This window comes from Carassius auratus, chromosome 37, assembly GCF_003368295.1.
Source record: "Carassius auratus strain Wakin chromosome 37, ASM336829v1, whole genome shotgun sequence".
Lineage (NCBI taxonomy): Eukaryota > Metazoa > Chordata > Actinopteri > Cypriniformes > Cyprinidae > Carassius > Carassius auratus.
This window is the reverse complement of record NC_039279.1, coordinates 11,493,873-11,517,129: the sequence shown is the minus strand read 5'-3', so window position 1 is coordinate 11,517,129 and position 23,257 is coordinate 11,493,873. Positions and strand designations below refer to the sequence as shown.

Here is a 23,257-nt window from a genome sequence, read left to right as displayed (position 1 = left end):
GGCCAGCAGATGTAAACCCATGAGAGTAATAAACAAGATCCTTGGATTGACCAGCGCAGCCGTCTCAGCCCTCTCGTCGCCGTGGGAGCTCCCCTGAAGTCTCCTCCACTCCCCCTCGGTCACAGCAGCAGCCTTCACCCCGGCCGCTGCGAGGAGATGGCCGCAGAAGGGCGGCGCAGCCAGTCTCTGCTCCTAAACCTGCCAAGTGTCAGGCCAAGTGGCGTTCCCGAGACGGGCGACCCGGAGTTGGGGACTTCAGCTCATCAGGAGATGGTAGCAGGACCACTCCTTCCCCCAGAGGAGGGCCAGGGGAGAATCCTTTGTTCTCGTTTTCTTTTTGTTCTGCCACTGGCCCCGTGGCCAGGGGTACCCAAACCTTCACTAAGAGAGCTGTTTCCCCTACCTCCCGGTCCCAAGAGGGCACGAACGACAGTTGATGATGTGCTTTCTTTGCCGCTCTTGTTCCCCTCTCTGCTTGCCAGTTTCCATGTAGAGCCGGCTCGAGAACACATTGCCTTCCCATGCCCTCTTTGCCTCTTGGAGTCAGACAAGTGCTCGCATTCCGCACCCGCTTAGGGACGCTATGCCTCCCATGCCGGGTCTGTCTGTTCCACCTCGCTGCCCCACCATGGGTATGCCTGTAGTTCCCTTTATCCCGCTGGCTCATCCGAACGATCAGGCTTGGCTACGCAAATCAGTTTGCCCCGGCATCCCGCCAGGTTTTGGGGTGTTCGCATGATGTTGCGACCCTGCTGGCAAAGGGCGCGATAGAGCCGGTCTTCATAGTACCCAAGAAAACAGGTGGGTTACGGCTAAACCTAGACTTGCGTGCCTTGAACCGAGCTCTTAACAGACTTTCGTTCAAGATGCTAACGCCCAAGCGCATTTTCAAATGCACTCATCTGTTGGATTGGTTTGCAGCAATCGACCTGAAGGACGCGTACTTTCGGTTCTCCATTCTTCCTCGACACAGACGGTTTCTTCGGTTTGCTTTTGTCATTCCGGCCTGCCTCCGAACCTTCACCCCGTGGTGGGACCTCTTGTTTCTACGGGCTGGTGTTCCCCTAGAATCAATACATGTTGTGGTGTCAACAGATGCCTCTGCCAAAGGCTGGGGTACCATGTGCAATGGGCATGCTCCGTCAGGTTCCTGGACAGGACCGTGACTTTGGTGGCATGTCAATTGCCTTGAGTACAAGCCACTTGAGGCAATTGACATCGATGCGATATCTGATGCGATACTGTAGCTGATGGCCAACCAAAGTACTCTGTGTTCCATTGGCTCGTTTTGTTACCACTCGAAGGTGATTGGGCTCTTGGGCGAGATCCCCTTTGTCAGTCTCTTTCTGACATAACCTCTCCGTTCCCTCCTTCAGGGAAAGAGGGTTACATACGTAACCTAGAAGTTTGTAGTTACTTTTCACACATTTCATAAAGTTCCAGTGGGTAATCAGTAATTCACACCACTGATTTGCCACTTTCCTAATTCCCTTTTCTCATTTCCTCCAAATGAGCAATGCAGTGTTTGTGTCAAAAAAATAACACCCATATAACCTTATTTCAAAACACAGAAACACTTCAACAGAGATTTTGCCATTGCAGATATTAAGGTTGTTTTTGAGATGTATATTTAATAAATATATAAAATAAGAACATAAAAGAGTGCTGTCTATCTGTGCATTTTTGGTATTAAAAACAAATCTGATGCACTAGAGAGAGAGAGAGAGAGAGAGAGAGAATAAAACAATGAAGTTAAATATTGGAGTTATCTGGTAAATTGTCTTGCAATTTTTTATGAGAATGGACAGAGGAGCATGACATCTAGGGATATTAACTTGAATAGCATTTATTGTCAACCAAGAGCTGTTGTAGTATGTTTTGGTGGCACAATAATTCTGGTAATGGACAAACAATACACATTCATACCTTTGAGAATCCACATACAGTTATACACATTCATATTAATTCGTTATCTGTAATGCTGACTGTATCACCACACAATACATTAGTCATACTCATTCTTGTGGCAGCAGAGCACTTAAAGTCACAATGTGTAAGATTTGTTTTTATTCAAATGTAAAAAAAAAAAAAAAACGGAAAAAAACACTAGAACAGTGTTATACATTTTGATGACTTGTGCACTTACATTATCCCAAATGTTTCAAAGAATGTTTAAATCCAGAGAAATAGGCTAGTTTATCTAGTAACACGGACCGTTGTCCAGTGTCAATGTGTCGCCTGCCAATGGTATCATAACCCCTCGATTTGTTTTGTAGAAAACATGGAAACACCAAAGACGCTTAATATGTTTTGCGTTTTAATAGATCACTGACGGCCGCACAGAGTAGCATTATAACAAAACTTTCAAACGTATCTAGTATGATAAAACAGCGCTGCTTCCCCCCCCCCCACAAACGCATGACCGGAAGGAGCAGAAGCGGCCGATTGTGGCACAATAAAAGCTCTGCTTCTTTCTGCGTGTGTCATGCTCGTTCAGCAGCATCGTTTCGCTTCGGCGTTTTTCAGCCTCACCCTGCTTCATTCTACTACGTTAATAAATCATTAGCCCATCTATATGAACATGATTTTTGCCCAAATCCCGCCTGATTGCATCGGCTGTGGGGATAAAGACCACAACTCCCATGATTTCACACTCAGTCACGGCATCATCAAACTACACTACCTGGTCTGTTTATTTTGAATATGTGCCCTCTAGCGGCGAAAAATTACATTGTGCTTTTAATATTTGCACGATATGGCTTAAAAAGCTATTCACTTAATGTGAATCTTGCAGAGCTCCATGGCTGAGCTAAAGGCCTCTTTTTTTTTTTTTTTTTTTTTGACTGATAACATGAATCGTCCCTCTTAGTGTTTAATGCATTTTAGTATCACAGTTTGATAGCAACAGGGTTAAACGGTAAAATAAAATGATACACATTTAAAAGTCAAGCTTGTGCATAGCAAAATAGATTTATGTCCACATGCTTCACACAATTCCCTAAACATTTGCCTTTTGCAAAAGCCTAGATGTGTAGATACTTAAATTGTGTAGAAAAGTCTTGTAACCAAAAGCTACTGATGTATGAAACTGCTACAGCCATAGGTGGGTTCTTCTTTTTAAGATATTTAACTGTACATATTGTTAATGTACATACATGTACATACATTAACATACAAAAAAAAAAAAAAAGATTTGCTTAAAAAGCACAAAAAAAGCCACATTATTCCTTAGTAATTACTTAAAGTGAATATACAACCGATTGCAGACAAAGTTTCTTTAATTTAAAAGAATCCTTTGCTCTTTTTCAGATTCAGCTGTTTCCAGTTTGGGAGGGCATTAAATTCATCCCTCGTCATCTCCAGAACAATCTGCAAAACAAATACAATATGTCAACATCATCATAATTATTATTTTATATATATATATATTTATTAACATAGATCTGCAAACACCATCAGTTTGCAGAAAATTAAAGGCTAATATAACTTGCAGACAAAAAAGCCACACTGGAAAACTATTGAACCAATGTGAGCATTTGCTGATATTTGCTTATACACTTTACTTGACAACCATTTTCAACTATTGACACTTAGGGTGGATTCTGAAAGAGTTTTGCTTAGTAAATGGCATGTGAGAACATCTTTAGGTGAAGTTGTTACCTCGAAGTCTTTATCTGACAAGTAGCACTCAAGGTGCAAAGGGTCCACTCCCTCTGGCAGAGGTTTGGATGTGAGCTCCTCAATTGTGTACTGCTGCCTTCTGAGTTTAGACAGAGCGTCTTTAACCAGGATCACTTTATTACGTGCTCCTTCAACCTGCACAAACATTCAAACATACAGTTTTATCATATATGGGCTTCAATATCAATGATTTGGGCTGTACTGAAATCGACCACCAACTACTCAGGTATTAGTCATATAACCTATGAGAGTGCTTATATGAAAATGCAGAAGTTTAATATGTAGTTTTAACAAAAGCCCTGGAGTTTTATTTGTCAGCGAAATTCCACTGGAGAATGCAAAAATCACAAGCTGCATCATCTGATGGATTTTGTTGACAAATAAATGGATATATCTGGGTGCAGGTAGCATGGAAAAATACAAATTGTTAATTTACATAAATTATTAAAATTGTAACAATATAAATCTGGTTGAAAATGTACAAACATATCCTTTAATAAGCACTTTGAAGTTATAATAGTTATAAGTAATAAGTTATAAGTAATAATTCAATGTCAGGATACGAGTTTCACTTTTATACTAAATATGGTATGTTTAAGAGGCTTGCAAAGGAAAGTCACTGAGTAAATCGAGAGACTGGTTTAAAAAGAAAAACTACTCTGTGCCTATATTTCTGTAGCTGACTTTTAAATATATATGTACAGTTCTATGTTTTGGCAATACTTTTTTTGACAGTACAAATATTAAAACATTTATCATTATGATTATTATAATTTAAGATTTATGACTATGGTATTATAAAAGCTATGGGTGAGGTACTATACCTGCACTTTAATATTTGGGTCTTTCTCCCAATAAGGGAAGATGTTGGTAAAGGTGAGTGGCTCTGCACCAGCCAGGATTAGGTAGGCCTGAGGAGGCCGTCTGGAGTTCTTCTCTGAAAAACAAACACAAGTCAGTCAATATACACAGCAAAGCAATTAAATATGCACAAAGCGGTAGGTTTACACTCTTTCCTTAGATTATGCTTAAATGTCAAAAAAATATCTACCTACTTATCTATCTATCTATCTATCTATCTATCTATCTATCTATCTATCTATCTATCTATCTATCTATCTATCTATCTATCTATCTATCTATCTATCTATCCATCTAATTTTTTAACCCCAAAAAAAGTAAGAAAAAATCTAAATAATTATCTAAAATAATTATATCAATTTGGCTGAAATTACCCACAAAAGACACTATAAAGCCATTATTGCGTTACATGAGAAATAGATATGACTAAGTATCTTAAAGTTTTTCCCCCCTCATTTTCTTTTTTAAATTTTAATAACATTTTTGGTTGAACAATCCCTTTAATTAGTTTTATTTAATAATATGGATTTTTTTAAAATATGTAAATCATTAAATAAGAAACTAAAGCTGCCAGTAGGTGGAGGTAAATGCAGGGATGGGTATTTGAAATACAAAATACTATTTTGTTTTTAAATACCTTTTTGCATTTTAATACATTTAATCTTAGTATTTTTGTATTTTCAAAATACATAAGGTACTTTTAAGATTTTCAACGGTCGCTTTGTCGCGACCAGTATAGATAGACTGTTGCTGTCGCGTCCGTTGTAGACACAGTGTAATAGAGGCAAGAATCTCAGTGTATTTGTCTTTTTTGCATTTTTATTATGTCAAGAACCATTCATCTAATCAACTTCATGCATGGCAAGTATGTTGCTGTGGACCCAAGGGAGTGTAATGTTGCATTTTGGTGCAATATGGACATGCGACACGTTCAGAATGAAAAAAAAAAAACTTTTAATAAACTACAGAACAGCATGTGTCAGAAGTGGCATGCCTCAAGCGGGCAGGGCTTATATGCTCCGAGAACAGACACACTGCACTAGTGATACAAAACACACAGATCTTTTAAGAGCAATACTTTTAATAGACAAATTATTATTAGGCTGGGCTACTGTGTTTTTTTTTTTGTTTTTTGTTTTTTTTTCAAGTATTTTCCAAGCAAATTAAAAATTTTAAAATGAAGTTTTTATATTTAAAATACAGTTAGTTAGGCATCATCACACAATGTGTTCATCATAACGACTGTTTAATAGTTAAATAAACTTTATTTCACAATAAAGACAATGTGCATAAAAGTTTTAGTGGAAAAAGCTTCAAACAGTCCTCATCTCTGCTTGGACATTGGTACAATGGTAATTCATTTATAGTAAAATGTAAATTGAAATACAGAACTACTTTGCCATTTTAAATATTGCATTGGCATTTTGCATATTTCAAATTTAACTTTGCTCCCCATATTCATTCATATTTATTTACCATTAGGGATGTTTAACACTGACAAAAAATTAGCCATTGAGCCATTGAAGTTTTATGTGTAGGAAAGATTTAATCAATGTTTGGAGTGGTTTTCTGAATTTACAATGTGTTCTTTATCATTTCTAATTTGTTTATTGTTATTGGTGATTCCAGATTGCTGTCATTCAAGAAGTTATTAATTCCTCCCCCATTGTGGCTGAGCTACACATTCTTTTAGTCTCATTTTAACCATAAAACATCCAGAAGAGAAAGGCACCTTCGCTGGAATTCATACAAATGTAAGGAACAAAATGTGTATAAAGCATTTTGTTGTGTTGCTGTTTAGTTGAAAATAATCCAAGGGCTTGTCACTCTAAAACATTCTGTCATTAAGCACTTACCTTGAGAACACAAATTAAGATTGGAATCTGGGAGCTTTCTGACTTTTCATAGACAGCAACTTTATTTAATTATTTATTCTCTTCTGGGAGAAGAGTCTGCCTTAGTCTGCCGCCATAAATGAGAATACCACAACACATGCGTGTGCATTCATTTGCCAGTAAACAAGGTGCAGCACATGCGGGGTCTACGTCAACAGCACCACATGCATTAGCCGTGGGTCAGACAGCTCTCTCGGATTTCATCAGAAATAACTTAATTTGTGTTCTGAAGATGAATGGGGGTCTCACGGTTTGGAACAAAAAGAGGGTGAGTAATTAATGACAGAATTTTTGGGTGAACTATCTCTTGAAGTATATCATAAAACATTGTTGAAAAGATCACATGACCGATTGGAAGTTTAGCATTTTAAAAGTAATGTTTGAACTGGTACTTGATAATTCCATCTCAGCCTGTTCCTGCACATTACTCTGTACTTGACTTTCATTCATTTAATTTCTTGTAATTTACAGTCTTCCTATGAAAAATCCTGAACGAGAGTCAAAGGTTCATATGAAGGGAACCTACCCTTCGAAGACTCATGTATGAACAACTTCGCGAATCCATGTAAAATCTGGACTGAACATGCACATTCCTTAAATTGGCACATGCCAAAAGATACTAAAGCACACAAACACTTGGAGCCCTGTGCTTAATTTAGATTGTATAGTTCTCTTAAGTTTCACATTGAAATGTCAGGCTTGACTGCATGAATCTTTGATTATTTTTGAAATGCGTTTTTTTTTTTTTTTTTTTTTTTACAGTACCATATCAATTGTATATGCAGATAATTTAGCATTAATTCGAGGTAAGTAATCTAACTGAAAGGGTTAGTTCACTCATAATATTAATATTGAAAAATCTCATTCCAGTCCAGTTAGACTTTTGTAAATTTTTGGAACACTAATGAGGATCCTTTTTACTGATATCTGACAGCTATACCATATTGGATCTTGAAATGGTAATTGCATAGGCTGTCAATAGAGGGACATAAAGCACAGAGATTTCATTAAAAAATACTTTTCATTTGTGTTCCAAAGATGAATGAAAATCATGCATTTTTACATGAGGTAAAATTAAACCATGTTCAATTTGTATATATTGTGCTGGATTTATTTGCTACTAAAGATAAGCCTATGCTATAATTTTTTAGATATTTCTGCATAAAGGATTGTCCATTTATGGTACATAAGAAAATGTAAATCTAAAGAACATTCCATTTAAATGTGGAAATCGTGCGAAGTCTTGGCCTAGTGGTTAGAGAGATTTACCCCTAACCCTAGGGTTGTGGGTTCGAGTCTCGGGCCAGCAATACCATGACTTAGGTGCCCTTGAGCAAGGCACTGAACCCCCAACTGCTCCCGGGTGCCGCAGCATAAATGGCTGCCCACTGCTCCGGGTGTGTGTTCACTGCTTTGTGTGTGTTCACTGCTTTGTATGTGCACTTTGGAAGGGTTAAATGCAGAGCACGAATTCTGCCAGATTCAAAAGATTCAAACACTCACGGATGCTCCAGAAGGAAACAAGATGCATTAGGAGCTGGGGGGTGAAAACTTTTGGAATTTGAAGATCAAGGTAAATTGTACTTAATTTGTGTACCGGGAAACATACAAGTATCTTCTGTTGCTTACGAAGGGCAGAACTAAATGGAAAAAAAATTATATTTCAACAAAATAAGATAAATTTGGCCATCTTCATCGTGTTCAAAAGTTTTCACTTTTTTCAGCTCTTAATGCATCTTGTTACCTTCTGGAGCATCAGTGAATGTTTGAATCTTTTTAAATAGTTGTTTTTGTGTCCCTCAAATATCCTCAGTGTGATAAGATGTATCTCAAAATCATAAAGTCACTGCTGGAAAGGATTCAAATATGCAAAGATGCTGGAAAACTGAAGAATCTGCAGCACCTTAAAGATTTCTCTGAAGAACGCTGCTCAGTTTAACTGTTCAGAACAAACAAGGGACTCATGCACAACCATCACAAAACAGAAAGACAGTCGAGGATCATCAGGTGACCACACACAGTACTAAGAACCAAGGGTTCCCAAACCTTTGAGTGGGGTTATTTTAATAATTTCAGCATTTTTTTTTGTCTTGTGGACTAAATGTTAATATCTTTTATGTACAATATCTTACTCAGGACAGTACTAAATAAAAAATAACATGCATTTAGTATGATCTCTCTTATTTTTTGAAAATTACTTGCATTTTCACAGATTCTACTAAGGGTGCCCAAACTTTCGAGCCCCACTGTATGTATATATATATATATATATATATATATATATATATATATACATATATACATATATACATACATGCATACATGCATACATACATTCATATATACAGGGGTGCACATTAAGCTGTCCACAGGCCAAAATAAAACATGCACTGTAAACAGATCTGACAGTGCATTTGCGTCCCGACATGGTTGACAGCTGTTGATGCCCAATTACCATTTTAGATTGACAAACTGTACTAAATAAGATTTAAGATAAGATTTCTGTTCCATCTGAAAGCATACATCTAGGCTATCACAAGCCATTTACAAAGCACAATCCAATACGGTGACATTCATTCACTGAAGCTCTTTAATCAGCAGCAGTGCTAAATCCGAAAAACTTATTAGCAGACAACACGCCAAAATAAAAGCCTGCTGATTTTAAATTTGAAAATGATGAAAACACTTATTTACTTTTTGGTATTTTTTGGACGCTTTTATGCAAAGCGACTTAAAAATTGTGGAATACATAAAGCAATTCTTCTTAAAGAGGCAAACAATGAAAGTAGTAGTAAATATTAGTATTTTATTTTTAAGTTTACTATATAATAAATAATTTGTATTTAATACTAGGCCCAACCTTTTAATATAAAATAGTAATATCACACATAATTATTTAGTTTATTATTTTATTTAAAAAATAATAAATAAAGTGTAATAATATTATAACTATTATTAATATTTTTGTATAGTTAAATTGAATGGTTCGTGCTATACAAACCAAATCTCCAGGTTATCTTATGAGTGTGTGTGTGTATATATATATATATATATATATATATATATATATATATATATATATATATATATATATATATATATATATATATATATATATATATATATATATATATGTGCAGGGTTTTTCCTGCGTCAAAACTTGTCTTCGGTGGTGGCTGACCGACATGGTCATCCACACACAGCAAAGAGTACCCTATACCCACATGATCCGCAAGCCCAATATTGACAATAAATGTTACATTTAAAATAAATACAAAGAAACAGTTTGTGATTTTTCTTATCCTATTTATTCATGAAAGAATGATCACTGTCATCCTTTCTTGCCATCTTTGCAAAAAAGAGCTGTGATTTAGAAAGATAAAATCCTTTTTTGAAAGACCTGATAATTATTTTAGTATAATCATATCAATTAAAACGTAGCGGTAAAAGGTGTAATAGTGTTATTTTTGCCATATAAAATTAGCAGCTAGCTAGCAACAGCTTGCTTTGTGCTTTGATCTAGTTTAATCTCACTCCAGTCCAACTTTAAACTAAATGATTTTATATGTAATTTACTACACATTGTCATAGGCCTATACATATTGTGGATTATTAAGGTTAATAATCCACATTAACACTCTTGCTAAATGATGTAAGCACAATTTCTCATTCCAGATGTGTATGTTCTTCTAAGAAGTAATGATTTGTTATACACCGATTCAGACACTGACGGGCAGACCAATTGCTTTAACAATTCATTATAATGAATCGGCTCAAAAGAGTCATGAGGTCACGAATCAGACTTTAGCGGACGTGTTGTGTGGTAATCATGGCTGTTAGGACATTGCGAAAGATATGTCAACACACACACAAAATGCTTCATAACTGGATAGATTTTTTTGTTACGTTTATTTAAAGTTATGTCAGCTGCATGTGCGGAATTGCTTGTCACAAGTTGTAAGAGAAGATAAGGCAACTTTTTTTGACTGCAATTCACACCCAGCGGTAATTCAGCAGAAATAATTTCCGATTGCAACACGTGAAACATGGATTCGTCTTCCGACCTTTAGGCCCTGTGTCCACCAAAGCGTTTCCCCACGCGGCTAGTATATATTTTCTGCAGTTCTCAATGGGAGTGCTGTAGCATGCCGAGCGCTGAGCGTCTTTTTCGCGCTGAGCGTTCGGGCGTTTTTTTCTCGCGCCGAGAGTTGAAGAATGTTCAACTTTGGATAAAACACTGCGTTCATCACTGTCACTTTCTAGTCAGCTAACAAATCAGAGTGCAAGAGGGTTGTATCTCTGTCATTTTGTTACAACGACATGTCAACATGCGCTACAACAACAAAAATGGAATAAAAATTAATATTGCTGGTTTCTTAGCATCCAGAGCATTTTATTCGGAAAAAAAATAATTTAACAAATCAGATAAAAGTAACAGTTTAGCGGATATTCCGTATCATAGCAACCTAAGCGTCTCAACTGAAGAAAACGCTGCGCCACAAAAAGCGCTCTCAAGTGCTCACAGGTGGTCGTTTTCAGCAGAGCGCCTGGCGTTTTCAGCTGCCTAAAACTCTTTGGTGGACACGGGGCCTTAGGATCAGTTGATTTTCAGTAGCCTGCTTCATTCACAAAACCCAGTTACAGATCAAATAAGGCTTTAGCGGGACAAAAAATCGTTTTGCCAGCCGCCAAAAAAATTTTAATGAAGGAAAAACCCTGTATATGTGTATGTATGTGTATATATATATATATATATATATATATATATATATATATATATATATATGTGTGTGTGTGTGTGTGTGTGTGTGTGTGTGTGTGTATATATATATATATATATATATATATATATATATATATATTTTAGGGCTGCATGATTAATCACATGCGATTGTCATGCGTGTCTTGTCAGTTAAGCCGGTTCTGTGATAAGCGTAAATGTCCATCACCTGCTTTCAAATGGAGCGGCACTTAATATACAGAGCCGTAGTTTGAAAAGCTACGCAATATCACGTTCATAACCGCATGCGATTCATTTGCGATTATGAATGCGTTATTGCGTAGCTTGTCAAAAAAAAAAAAAAAAAAAAAAAAAAAAAATCCCATTAACCTCGGCATCCTTTAATCCTTTCTTCCCTTGCCTCACCTGACAAGTAGTAACATTAAAAATATATGTGCAAACCATGTTTTCCATAAATTACATTTATACATCCCTTTTTTTTCCAACATATTGTACATATTAAAATGTTCCTGTGTAACATTCATATTAAAACTCATATGTTTTCTCCCTTTTTTTCCAAACCGGACAAACGCCAGTCTCCCTTTTTTGCAGAATGCGATATATCCTCTCAACCAATCACAGCGCACCAATGTAATGGCGGTGCTCTGAATACACGCGGCATCCTAGTTTGCCTCATATACTTTGTACTTTGTGATCAACAAACAAGGGCTGCACAATAAATTGCATGTGATTGTCATGCGCATCTCGTCAGTAAAGCTGATTCTGTTATTATTAGTACCGGTAAATCTCCATCACGTGTTTTCAGATAGAAATTATTCAGATGCATTTAATATACAGAGCCATAGATCACTCACAAGCTGTGCTTTATCGTGTTCATAAGAGGAATCACATTCGATTATGATGACCATACTGCGTAGCTTGTCAGTGTTTTTATTAATGCCATTTATGTTTTTGTTAATCCAGCGTATAGCACTAGTCAACTAAATGAATGTAACATGGCAAAGATGTTGAGTGTAATGTAAATGCCATTTTGGAATTTCTGTGGTCTAATTTGATGTTGTTCATGTTCTTGTTCATGATTAAATGTTATTTTATTGCTGTAATTAATTTATAGCCTTAACAAGATGACCCACTGAATTCATTTTGGAAGTGTTGACTGATGAATCAATTTTTAGTCCAGTGCCTGTACCGTATTTTTTCAGACTATAAGTCGCACCAGTCCAAAAATACATCATGACGAGGAAAAAAACATATATAAGTCGCGCTGGACTATAAGTTGCATTTATTTAGAACCAAGAACCAAGAGAAAACATTATCGTCTACAGCCACGAGAGGGCGCTTTCTCTATGGTGCACAGTTGTAGACTACAGGAGCACTGAGCATTTTGACCAGCCAAACTATGAAAAAAAGTGGGACTTATAGTCCGGAAAATATGGTATATAAGATTAGTATTGACCAAGTTCAGAGGCTGTCATATGTGGATCAACTTACTATTTTGTTTATTTTCATCAGTAAAATAACTTTCATAATGATTCAATGGATTTATTGCATTTTGAGAAAAAAAAAAAAAAGTATAATAAAACCTGAATTAAAATGTCTTAATGTTATTATAACCTAAATATGCTATGTGAAAGTTTGAAACAGAAAATAGTGGTTTTCATTTGGCACTTTCTTAGTAAAGAAAACATTTTTACTCAAAAAAAAATCTAAAAGGATTTATTCGAACCAAACTCTTCATATATTACTTTACGTATGGGTATATCCTAACCTTGGCAGTACTGTAGTGTTGTCTCCATGGCACACTTCCTCTCATTGTCCCAGCGGATCTTAGCCGAGCCAGTACATTCTGTATCTTCTGGCTGCTGTCCTTGCCACAGGTACACTTCCATCCTGTTATCCACCAAGAACAGGGCTACAGAGAACAAGAAAGATAGAGAAACAATATAAACTTTTGACACCGTATAATGTGAAACACATGATACAATATCAATATCAATTCACATTATAAGAACCCATGATTACAGTCCCATTTAATGACATTATATACCAGGCTGAGGGGCTGAATACAAGTTCTCCTGCAGGAACGGCATGGCCATGACAGTTCCTATCACCTGGGCGGGCCCAAACAGTTCCTCTGCCTGAAAAGTCCCACCACTGGCACTCAGACGGAAAAGACATGGTGTGAAATTATACTTCCCTGGATCTGCAAGCAAACAGAGAATTTTATATTTGTAAACATAACTGAATCAGATCAAAATCACACAAGCTCATCGGCTCCACTTCAAAACGTAGTAGGTTGCCTACACTGCCAGCATGTAAAGGCGTCACAGCCATATAAAAATTGCACAGCGTTGCTTATTGGTGCACAATAGAGTGTTTAAAATAAGCTTCTTAGGTTTCATTTCAGATACGGCCTTCCTCTGTCAGCAGTAGATGGCTCACTAGATTAGGAACAAAGCCATGGCATTGAAAATGTATGCTATAATAACAATTTAACATCAAGAACAAAGAAACAGACTGTTTGTACCTTGCAGCATGCAGTCATAGGCTTTCCTGTCCTGCTTGCCAAGAGCATCCCAGAATTCCTTGGGCTCAGTTCCTTCCTCTATTTCATGCACTTTCAAACTGCTGTTACTGTTCAAACCCAGCTCACAAGGACAACTGTAATATGCATTTATACACAAATCACCATAAGGTTATAATTTCGGTAAAGAAATTAGGGCTGTTATGGTGATTTACTACTAATCACGGGACCGGCTTTACTGATGCACATGACAATAGCATACGATTAATTGCACAGCCTTCAAAGAAAGTGTGTGTCTGTATGAATAAATCTGCTCACGTTTGAGTGAGGCGCTCCACTGTCCTCTTGCCCACTTTTCGGGCACCTGGATGAGACTTACAGCCGTGCCACAGGTAGAGCTGTCCCTTCTGTACCCCCAGCAGTAGCAAACTAGCTCGAGAGCGCAGACTGGCACAACAGCACTCTACTTCAACCAGCAAGCCTTCCATCTCTGTCTCTCCACGCACACAGAATAAACGCCAGTCTCCTGACAGGAAAACAACATTAAAATCACACATTCACATGCAATTGTTTTAATTATAAAAGAGGTCTGGTGAATTTTGCTGATTGTTGTCTTCAGTTATTACCCGTGTTTTTGGAGCTATCATCCCTGGAGCCCCGGTGGATGACTAGCCCTCCCTGGAAGAGTTGGAGGAAGCAGGGTGGTTCTTTTCCCTGTGTGACCAGCACTTGCGCCCCCCTGTGGTTGCCCAGCTCTACCGTCATAAGGGCAGATGTGCCACGCCCACTGACACTAGAGTGATGTCCCTGCCAAAAGAAACATGCTGTGCGTTCCCTGCCTGGGCCAGCTGTACTCATTTCACCAGGCTTTTGTCTCTTACCCACTGTGAACACATACAATAAAATATTTATCACCTTATTCAGCCATTTTCACAGTTGATACAATTGCTGAGTCCAAACTGAATGTGATTATCAACTTTACCTAGCTGGTCTTTTTTCATCATAAAAAAATCTAAATAATATGCATATATGCATATATGCATATATATATATATATATATATATATATATATATATATATATATATATATATATATATATATATATATATATATATATATATATATAATTATATTATATAAATATATAAAAGAATTATATTATGTCCACCAAGGCAGTATTTTTGCCTTAAATATAGTAAAACGGCAATTAAGTACCATGCCTTACTCACCAACATTAGTGACAGAGTATTTCCAGCGAATGACATAGGTATCCCCTTCATGCAGTTGACCCACGCTCTCTGGCGGTATCTCGAAGTCATCAAACTCACGTATGTGCCATGCATCCACAGCTAAAGTGGCCAGCTCAGCCTGCCGCCCATCCTCAGACATGACCAATCCATAACCTCTCTGCACATCCACACCCTCCAGCACCATCTTCACAGGGCCTGGGGCTCCTGCCAACATCTCTGTAACATCACACGGCTTCAGCTCTGAGTCACTGGTGGGAAGGAGCTGACTGACTGGACTCTTGAGGAAAAATTGAGAAATATTTACATAGGACAGAAGAATGTTTGGAAACCTTTTTGAGTGTCTTGCTATGTGTTACCTTCACTTCCTCCACCACTGGTTCATCCTTAGGGGGCTTCCTCTCTGCCCAGTCTAAAAACTTCTCTTTGAACAGAGCAGTTTCATTGTGTTCTGATAGCCGGCCAAACAGGGCCCAGCTCGGCCTGCCCTCACCTTTTCTGCTCACAAACAATGACACAAAAAAGAAAGAAAAGGAGTATGATTCTCATGAGATTTGGTTCAAGTAACAGTTATTGAAAAACACAAAACAAAATAAAAACAGAATACTTCACCAGTAATATGCTATAATCAAGTTAAACCACTTGGTGACAGTATTGATATAGCTTAATTCAACCACTCTTCTGAAGCTCAGGACATCACATACAAATTCATTATCCACTAAGATGGGTCCTAAAAGAGAGAACAACGCCAACAGAGAACATAGTCAGTGGAGAGGTCACTCACTTAGGGGTGTCTTTATTAGCTGAGGAGGGGTCAAGAGGGTTGACCCTGCAAGTGCTGTAGTCATATGCTCCACTCCAGATCTGTTTGCCCAGCTGTACTGCCACCTTCCTGTCACTCAAAGGAACATCCTTTCCTGTCCAGACATACACCTCGCTACCGAAGTCAAACACAAGCACCTGCCACATATACACCGAGTTAAGTTCTATAAGTAATATAATGGGATCAAGTACAAGACACACAAACATGCACACATTGAACATTCACAACAAGAGCCTATACATGTCACACCTCTTTAGAGTTAAGGAGAGACACAGTAGGGATGGACGCGCAGGCCTCCTCATAAGGAATCAGCTTATCTTCCACAAGCCTGTAGACACAGTTTGACTCCACTACAGCACTTTCATACAGTTCATCTTCCTCCGGCTCCCCTGCACCTGGTAAAACACACACAAAGAAACATGTATATATATATATATATATATATATATATATATATATATATATATATATATAAAAAATAAAAAAAAAACACTGACAAATATCTACACATATTTAAACTGGAGAAGCTTAAAATGAACTTGATGAGGACAAACTGAACTTGATTATGCGATATGAGTGAATTCTGGCCCTTGAGTCAATGGTATGCTTATACACAATTACTAATGAATGAGTCTGCTTATAGTGAGTGAAATATTGTCACTTAAACACTGGTGTTCATTATACAAGGCCTGGCAGGTTATGTTCCTGTACCTCTGTAATCAACCTTTCCTCCCAGCAGACTCCAGAACTCTTTGGCTGAACGGTTGTCTGTGTTGATTCCCTCCTCCAGCACAGTGACCTGGGGAGCTTTGCAACCCAGATCTCTCTTTGTCTGGACGTACTGAGCCATCTCTGAGCCCTGACATACACACATAAAAAACAACTTTGAATATGAGCACAATTTGCAATTCAACCTTATTTTTGACCACTTCTTTTTTATGGTTTATGTTTTTTTTATGTACAGGTGCATCTCAATATATTGGAATGTCATGGAAAAGTTCATTTATTTCAGCAATTGAATATTGTGAAACTTGTGTATTAAATATATTCAATGCACACAGACTGAAGTAGTTTAAGTCTTTGGTTCTTTTAATTGTGATGATTTTGGCTCACATTTAACAAAAACCCACCAATTCATCTCAACAAATTAGAATACTTCACAAGACCAAAATAAATAAATAATAAAAATACAAAAAATGAATAAAACTTTTTTTTTTTAGTGAACTGTTGGCCATTTACTGTACATGCACTCAATACTTGGTAGGGGCTCCTTTTGCTTTAATTACTGCCTCAATATGGCGTGGCATGGAGGTGATCGGTTTGTGGCACTGCTGAGGTGGTATGGAAACCCAGGTTTCTTTGACAGTGGCCTTCAGCTCATCTGCATTTTTTGGTCTGTTGTTTCTCATTTTCCTCTTGACAATACCCCATTGATTCTCTATGGAATTCAGGTCTGGTTAGTTTGCTGGCCAGTCAAGCACACTAACACTATGGTCATTTAACCAACTTTTGGCAGTGTGGGCAGGTGCCAAATCCTGCTGGAAAATGAAATCAGCATCTTCAAAAAGCTGGTCAGCAGATGGAAGCATGAAGTGCTCTAATATTTCTTGGTAAACGGGAGCAGTGACTTTGGTTTTCAAAAAACATAATGGACCAACACCAGCAGATGACATTGCATCCAAAATCATCACAGACTGTTGAAACTTAATACTGTATTTCAAGCAACTTGGGCGATGAGCTTCTCCATCCTTCCTCCAGACTCTAGAAACTTAGTTTCCAAATGAAATACAAAACTTGCTCTCATCTGAAAAGAGGACTTTCGACCACTGGGCAACGGTCCAGTTCTTCTTCTCCTTAGCCCAGGTAAGACGCCTCTGACGTTGTCTGTGATTCAGGAGTGGCTTAACAAGAGGAATACGACAACTGTAGCCAAGTGCCTTGAAACATCTGTATGCCTTGACCCCAGCCTCAGTCCATTCCTTGTGAAGTTCACTCAAATTCTTGAATCGATTTTGCTTGATAATCCTCATAAGGCTGTGGTTCTCTCAGTTGGTTGTGCATCTTTTTCTTCCACACTTTTTCCTTTCACTCAACTTTCTGTTAACATGCTGGGATACAGCACTCTCTGAACAGCCAGCTTCTTTGGCAATGAATGTTTATGGCTTACCCTCCTAGTGAAGGGGGCCAATGATTGTCTTCTGGACAATTGTCAGATCAGCAGTCTTCCCCATGATTGTGTAGCCTAGTGAAACAAACTGAGAGACCATTTTGAAGGCTCAGAAAACCTTTGCAGGTGTTTTCAGTTGATTAGCTGATTGGCATATCACCATATTCTAATTTGATGAGATAATGATTTGTTTTTGTTTTTGTTAAATGAGGGCCAAAATCAACACAATTAAAAAAGGACTAAATATTTAAATACAGTGTTTGTTATTTAAAACAAGTAAAAACAATATTCGGTACATTAATTAAAATCAAATATAAATATAAGATGAAAAACAAATAAAACAAACTTAAAAAAATACAAATAAAAAAAAATTATGCTTTCTCCCGGAGTTTAAAACCCTGCCCACACCACTTTTGCAGTGTTAACCCAACACTGCAGTGCCACCAGAAATATGCAAATAAAAATGTTAATTGGTGTTCAGAAATGTAAAGTGTGAGACTTCATCTAAAGAAAACCCAGGATAAACCCGGGGAAAGTGTGAAAAGTGTGAAACATGTAAAAAGCCCTGTAATAAATAAACTGAAGCACTAAAATTTCTTAAAGCTAAAAATAAAATAAAAAAGCTAAATAAAAAATAAAAACATAAGAGAAAGCAAAAATATATATATATTAAAACAAACTAAAATGAAAAGAAAATGTAAATAAAAATAAAAATAAAATAGTAAACTAAAAGTACCTTGGCTTTTTCGATTACATTGGCAAATTCTCCACTCCAGAAGAAGCAGTATTTGGGAGTGATAAGAAGATAGCAGTCACCACTGTTTAGAGAGCGGGCTGTGGGTTCAACCAGACGCACCTGAATATGCCTCCGCCCTGCATGAGAAGTCAAGTATTAAAAGAACAACATAAACATTTAGGATGTATAGGATTGATTTGAACTGATATTTTGCATGAAAATTGACCACTTTACCTTTAATGTGGATGAGCATAAGCTTGTGGAAAGGTACAGCGCTGTTGTTGGTCACCACCTCAGTGGACTTCACGCTCCGCAGATTGACTTTCTTGAAGTTTTCCTTGCTGGCCAGACCTGCCAGAGCAGCGTCTGCCAAATTTGAGTGCTTGGCCACTGTAGACACACAGAAGAGACATTTATAATTAAATAATTGTTATTTTTTGCTACATCACCATTTTAATTGCTACTTCAATAGTGAAGACAGGAATGTGCCACAACTTAAGCAGCATAGTGGCGCTGCTCTGAAAGCGGACCGGGCGTGTATGCTGGTATTTTATATCTATTTTTTTTTACTAGCTTTATTAGTTTGTTTTATAAGTCTTTTTGTGATTGTGAGAGCAATATGTTACGGAACTTACTGGGAATGTGCGCAGGACGCTGTGTCTGTGGATAACCTTCACCATGTGCTTGCTAACAACTGGAATGGGCGCCTCTGACTCTCTACGAATCACTTACACCAGAGATATGCTTCTGTCGCTCGGTTATGCAAATCTTTCTTCCACTGTAGATCTGCCTGAAGCTATTACTACGGCCAGAGTGACACAGAAGACTGCAGAGGAGAGGCAGATGAGGGGTAGATAAGACAGCGACTCCGGCGGACAAAGAATCGTCCACCTCAACACTACATGATACTGTGTAATGTCAGGTCACTTCGCAATAAAATGAAAGAACTTCAGACTAACATCACAGGCTACTTTGAGTTTCAGGATTCCAGTCTAATGGTGTTCACAGAAACTTGGCTTCACAAAGATATTCCAGATTCAGCGGTTGAATTAGAGGGGTTTTCTCTCATCCGCGCTGATAGGAATCATACGATATGTGATTAATCGATGGTGCACACAATACACATTAAGAGATACAGTCTGTAACGAAAATGCTGAACTCCTATGTGTTAGTCTAAGATAATTTTATCTCCCTAGGGAGTCCGGGAACATTGTTATTTGTGCTGTGTATATTCCTCCAAGTGGGAATGCAGCAAGAGCTGTTTCCCTCATCACCGACTGTGTCCATCATCAGCTGCAGTGAACTCCAAATGGCAATTTTTATTTTGGGTGATTTTAATCACTTTAAATTGGAACATTTGCTTCAAGGCTCTGGACAATATGTCAATTGTAAAGAACGTGTCAACAAGATTTTGGACAAATGTTATGGCAACATCAAAAATGCCTTTACTCCCAAACCTGAGCCATTTCTAGCAAACTCGGTCCACAATACCATAAAACTAATTCCAACCTTTAAGACTATGCTTATGCAAAACAAAACACAGATCAAGCCTGTGTGGTCAGAAGACAGTAAAGAAAAACTTAAAAGGATGTTTCACTTGCACTGACTGGAGCATCCTCCGCAGTTTAAATATAGATGAGTCAATAACTAGCTTTATCCTTTTTTTTGGTTAGAAAATGTGGTGGAAAGTCATGTGACTTGCTCATGAACCTAGTCGCACTTTAGTAGAGGTCCGTACATTTGGCCCCTTTTTGCTGAATGTTTTGTTTTATTTTAAGTTTTATTAATTAATAATACTTTCCCAGATGGCTCACAATCGGAAAAGGCAGGAGTTGTCTCCGTCGACTTCTCAGTTTAAAAATAAATCCAAGCCACCGACCACGGGCGATATGGTGGATAAGATGGTGAACACTGTGGCGCACTTTGAGGACATTCTCAGAAATGAGTTGATAGCGATGTGGAACGTGTTAGTTTCTCACATGTCAGTTGTTCAGTCACTATGCTCTAAATTGGATCTTCTTTCAGGGGAGATGAGAGAACAAAAGAAAGTTGTCACAGATCACGATAGGTGAGTAGCCGCACTCAAGCAACAGGTTTTGGACTTACAGGATCGCAATAGGTGCAGCAATCTGCGTATAGTTGAATTGCCAGAAAGGTTACGAAAATCCTATTCGCGAAATAGACTGTATTTTACTTTCTACTTTATCTTCAGCTGTTCGTGATGCCAATATCTGTTCCTTATTTTTGTCGGATCATGATTAAATCAGAAAAAAATTTGCTGAGTTCAATGAAATAAACCAAGGTTTTGTGAATGATCCGCGGACACTCTAGACTCTCAATCTGACTAGAGATGATCAACGTTGTTTCTCATACAATACACTCAGCAAAATCATGGAGGTTAGGAACTTAATTCATTACTGAGGTCAAGGGGCAGAATTCCTTATTCAGAGATCTAGGCAGAATTACTAATTTCAAGGAAGTAGACCATGGCACCTTTTAGCTTAAAGTTTGCTAATATTTCAGCAGTGAAATCCCAATCTGGGCTCATTATGACAGACCCAAAAGACATTAATATCGCCTTCCACACTTTTTATTCTTCCCTCTATACTTCTACTGATGGTGACCCCTGAGTCTTTTGCATCCTTGATTTACCTATGCAGATTCGGATTACCTGGCAGAACTGTATCTGGCAGATACCTGGCAGAATCTGTATGCCAATCCATCAGCCTCTGTTCTCACAGGTTCTGTTTGCTCTAACCCATTCTTCATACATCAAGGTACTTGTCAGGGTTGCCCGCTTTCTCCTCTGTTATTTGCCCTATCCTTTGAACCCTTAGCTCAAAGCAGTCAGACTATCTGAAACTATCTCTCCAATAATTATACGGAATACTCAGCATATTTCTTTGTTTGCAGATTTCTTATTGTTTTTGGAGAAGCATTCACATACTATTTCTCATGTGTTTAATTTATTTGACCATTTTGGATCTCTCTCTAGGTTAAAAATTTATTTAAGTCATGTCCACTTCCCTTCAATTCTAAGATGCATCCCATTTCCCTTTCTGTATCTATTCCATTGGTTCATAACTTTAAGTATTTGGGGATAGATATTTTCCCTTCCCTGCAGGAAATTCTCTTAAAAAAGCTATAATAGTATTCTAGACAAATATCCACAGATTTGGAAAACTGGCCTAATCTTCCTACTTCTCTTCATGCTCGTATATCGGTGATTAAAATTAATGTTCTCCCACATATACATTTCTTTTTTCCATGATTCCACTCACTCCACCGGTTGGCTATTGAAAAAAACTTGATGGAAACGTCCTTATATTAAACTGACTAACTAACAACGAAGTTACATGGAGGTCCTTCTTTTCCCAACTTTAAACTGTATGCTCAAGCCTTTTCCCTCCACCCTTTTTCAGGTTAGTTTGATCATGACACGTCTGTGTATTAAAGAGCAATTGAGGAATCTATTGTTTATCAGTATAAATTGAAGCATCTTGCTTTTTCAGGGGTTCTGTTTATTGTAAATCTTGGTTTGGTGCATTATATTGGCCTTACGGGCATATGGGGTGCCTTGGAACTCTCAACTGTATTCATCCTTTATGCAAACTAATCCTTCCCTCTGAGGAATCTCCCTCCTCTGCTGCAGTTATCTATCTCTTTCTTCTTGAGCATTCACACCAACCTTTATCTATGACAACTGTTTGGACTAAAAATCTTAATGAGGAGGTGCATGTTTTATTTTCGGATATGGGGAATGTTTAAATTTTCTTCTAAAAATACTAACCACCAAATGATTCATTGGAAATTGCTTCATAGGGTTTACTTGATGTTTTTATATGAATCTGCCATCTTCTCCTTCTGGAGTGCAATCTCTGTTCACAATTATTTTTTTTGCATTTTTAAATATTTGGGAGTGCCTCTCTCTTTCACCTTTTTGGACTCTTTCACAGGACCCATCTTATTTGATGGATACTGAGATATGTTTGACTCCATGCCATTTTTTCATGAATGACTATTGGGACCTCACCTTGTCCGTCAAACAAAGATGTTTACTGTTAGCTGCTCTGACAGCACCAAAAAAAGTTGCTAGTCAACCACTGGAATCCTCCTCACACAGTGGACAGATGAACCCAGACTGTGTATTTGTGGGACATTATCTTGATGCACTGGTGTCAAAAGTATTCACATTCATTACTCAAGTAGAAGTATAGATAATAGGGTTTAAAAAGACTTTTGTAGAAGTTGAAGTATAAACTCAAGCTTTTTACATAGGTAAAAGTGTAAAAGTACTGGTTTCAAAACTACTTAAAGTATAAAAGTAATGTAAGGAGGAAAAAATCCATTAAGAAAAAAAGCTTAGTCCATGCCACAGGGGCCTATTGTGCACAACCCCATCTTCTCAAAAAACTTTTTTTCTAAAAGCTATAGGTCATAATGACTATAATTTTATATTAAAATATTCATGTTGAAAATGTTGTTCATGTTGGGATGCACTAGGCTACCTGTTTCAGCCGCATATACTACTTTGATTATGTTTTTCTTACCTTTCTGGACATGGACAGTATACCGTACAC

The 23,257-nt window shown here is 37.6% G+C and overlaps 1 protein-coding gene across 3 annotated transcripts in view; it reads right to left on the bottom strand.

The window, feature by feature from the left end:
• Positions 1-1,830: 1,830 nt before the first annotated feature.
• svild (supervillin d) overlaps positions 1,831-23,257 on the bottom strand; it is a 129,385-nt gene continuing 107,958 nt past the window's right edge. For all 3 annotated transcript variants that reach the window (XM_026222771.1, XM_026222772.1, XM_026222774.1), the window contains exons 14-28: positions 18,912-19,067; positions 18,678-18,814; positions 16,486-16,633; positions 16,024-16,169; positions 15,736-15,911; positions 15,311-15,449; positions 14,934-15,231; positions 14,329-14,586; positions 14,021-14,228; positions 13,706-13,839; positions 13,226-13,381; positions 12,947-13,090; positions 4,506-4,618; positions 3,661-3,816; positions 1,831-3,369 (exon numbers count right to left, since the gene is read on the bottom strand). In XM_026222771.1, the coding sequence (XP_026078556.1) occupies positions 3,283-3,369; positions 3,661-3,816; positions 4,506-4,618; positions 12,947-13,090; positions 13,226-13,381; positions 13,706-13,839; positions 14,021-14,228; positions 14,329-14,586; positions 14,934-15,231; positions 15,311-15,449; positions 15,736-15,911; positions 16,024-16,169; positions 16,486-16,633; positions 18,678-18,814; positions 18,912-19,067 (2,456 nt within the window). In that variant the 3' untranslated portion in view covers positions 1,831-3,282. The remainder of the gene's footprint in view (positions 3,370-3,660; positions 3,817-4,505; positions 4,619-12,946; positions 13,091-13,225; positions 13,382-13,705; positions 13,840-14,020; positions 14,229-14,328; positions 14,587-14,933; positions 15,232-15,310; positions 15,450-15,735; positions 15,912-16,023; positions 16,170-16,485; positions 16,634-18,677; positions 18,815-18,911; positions 19,068-23,257) is intronic.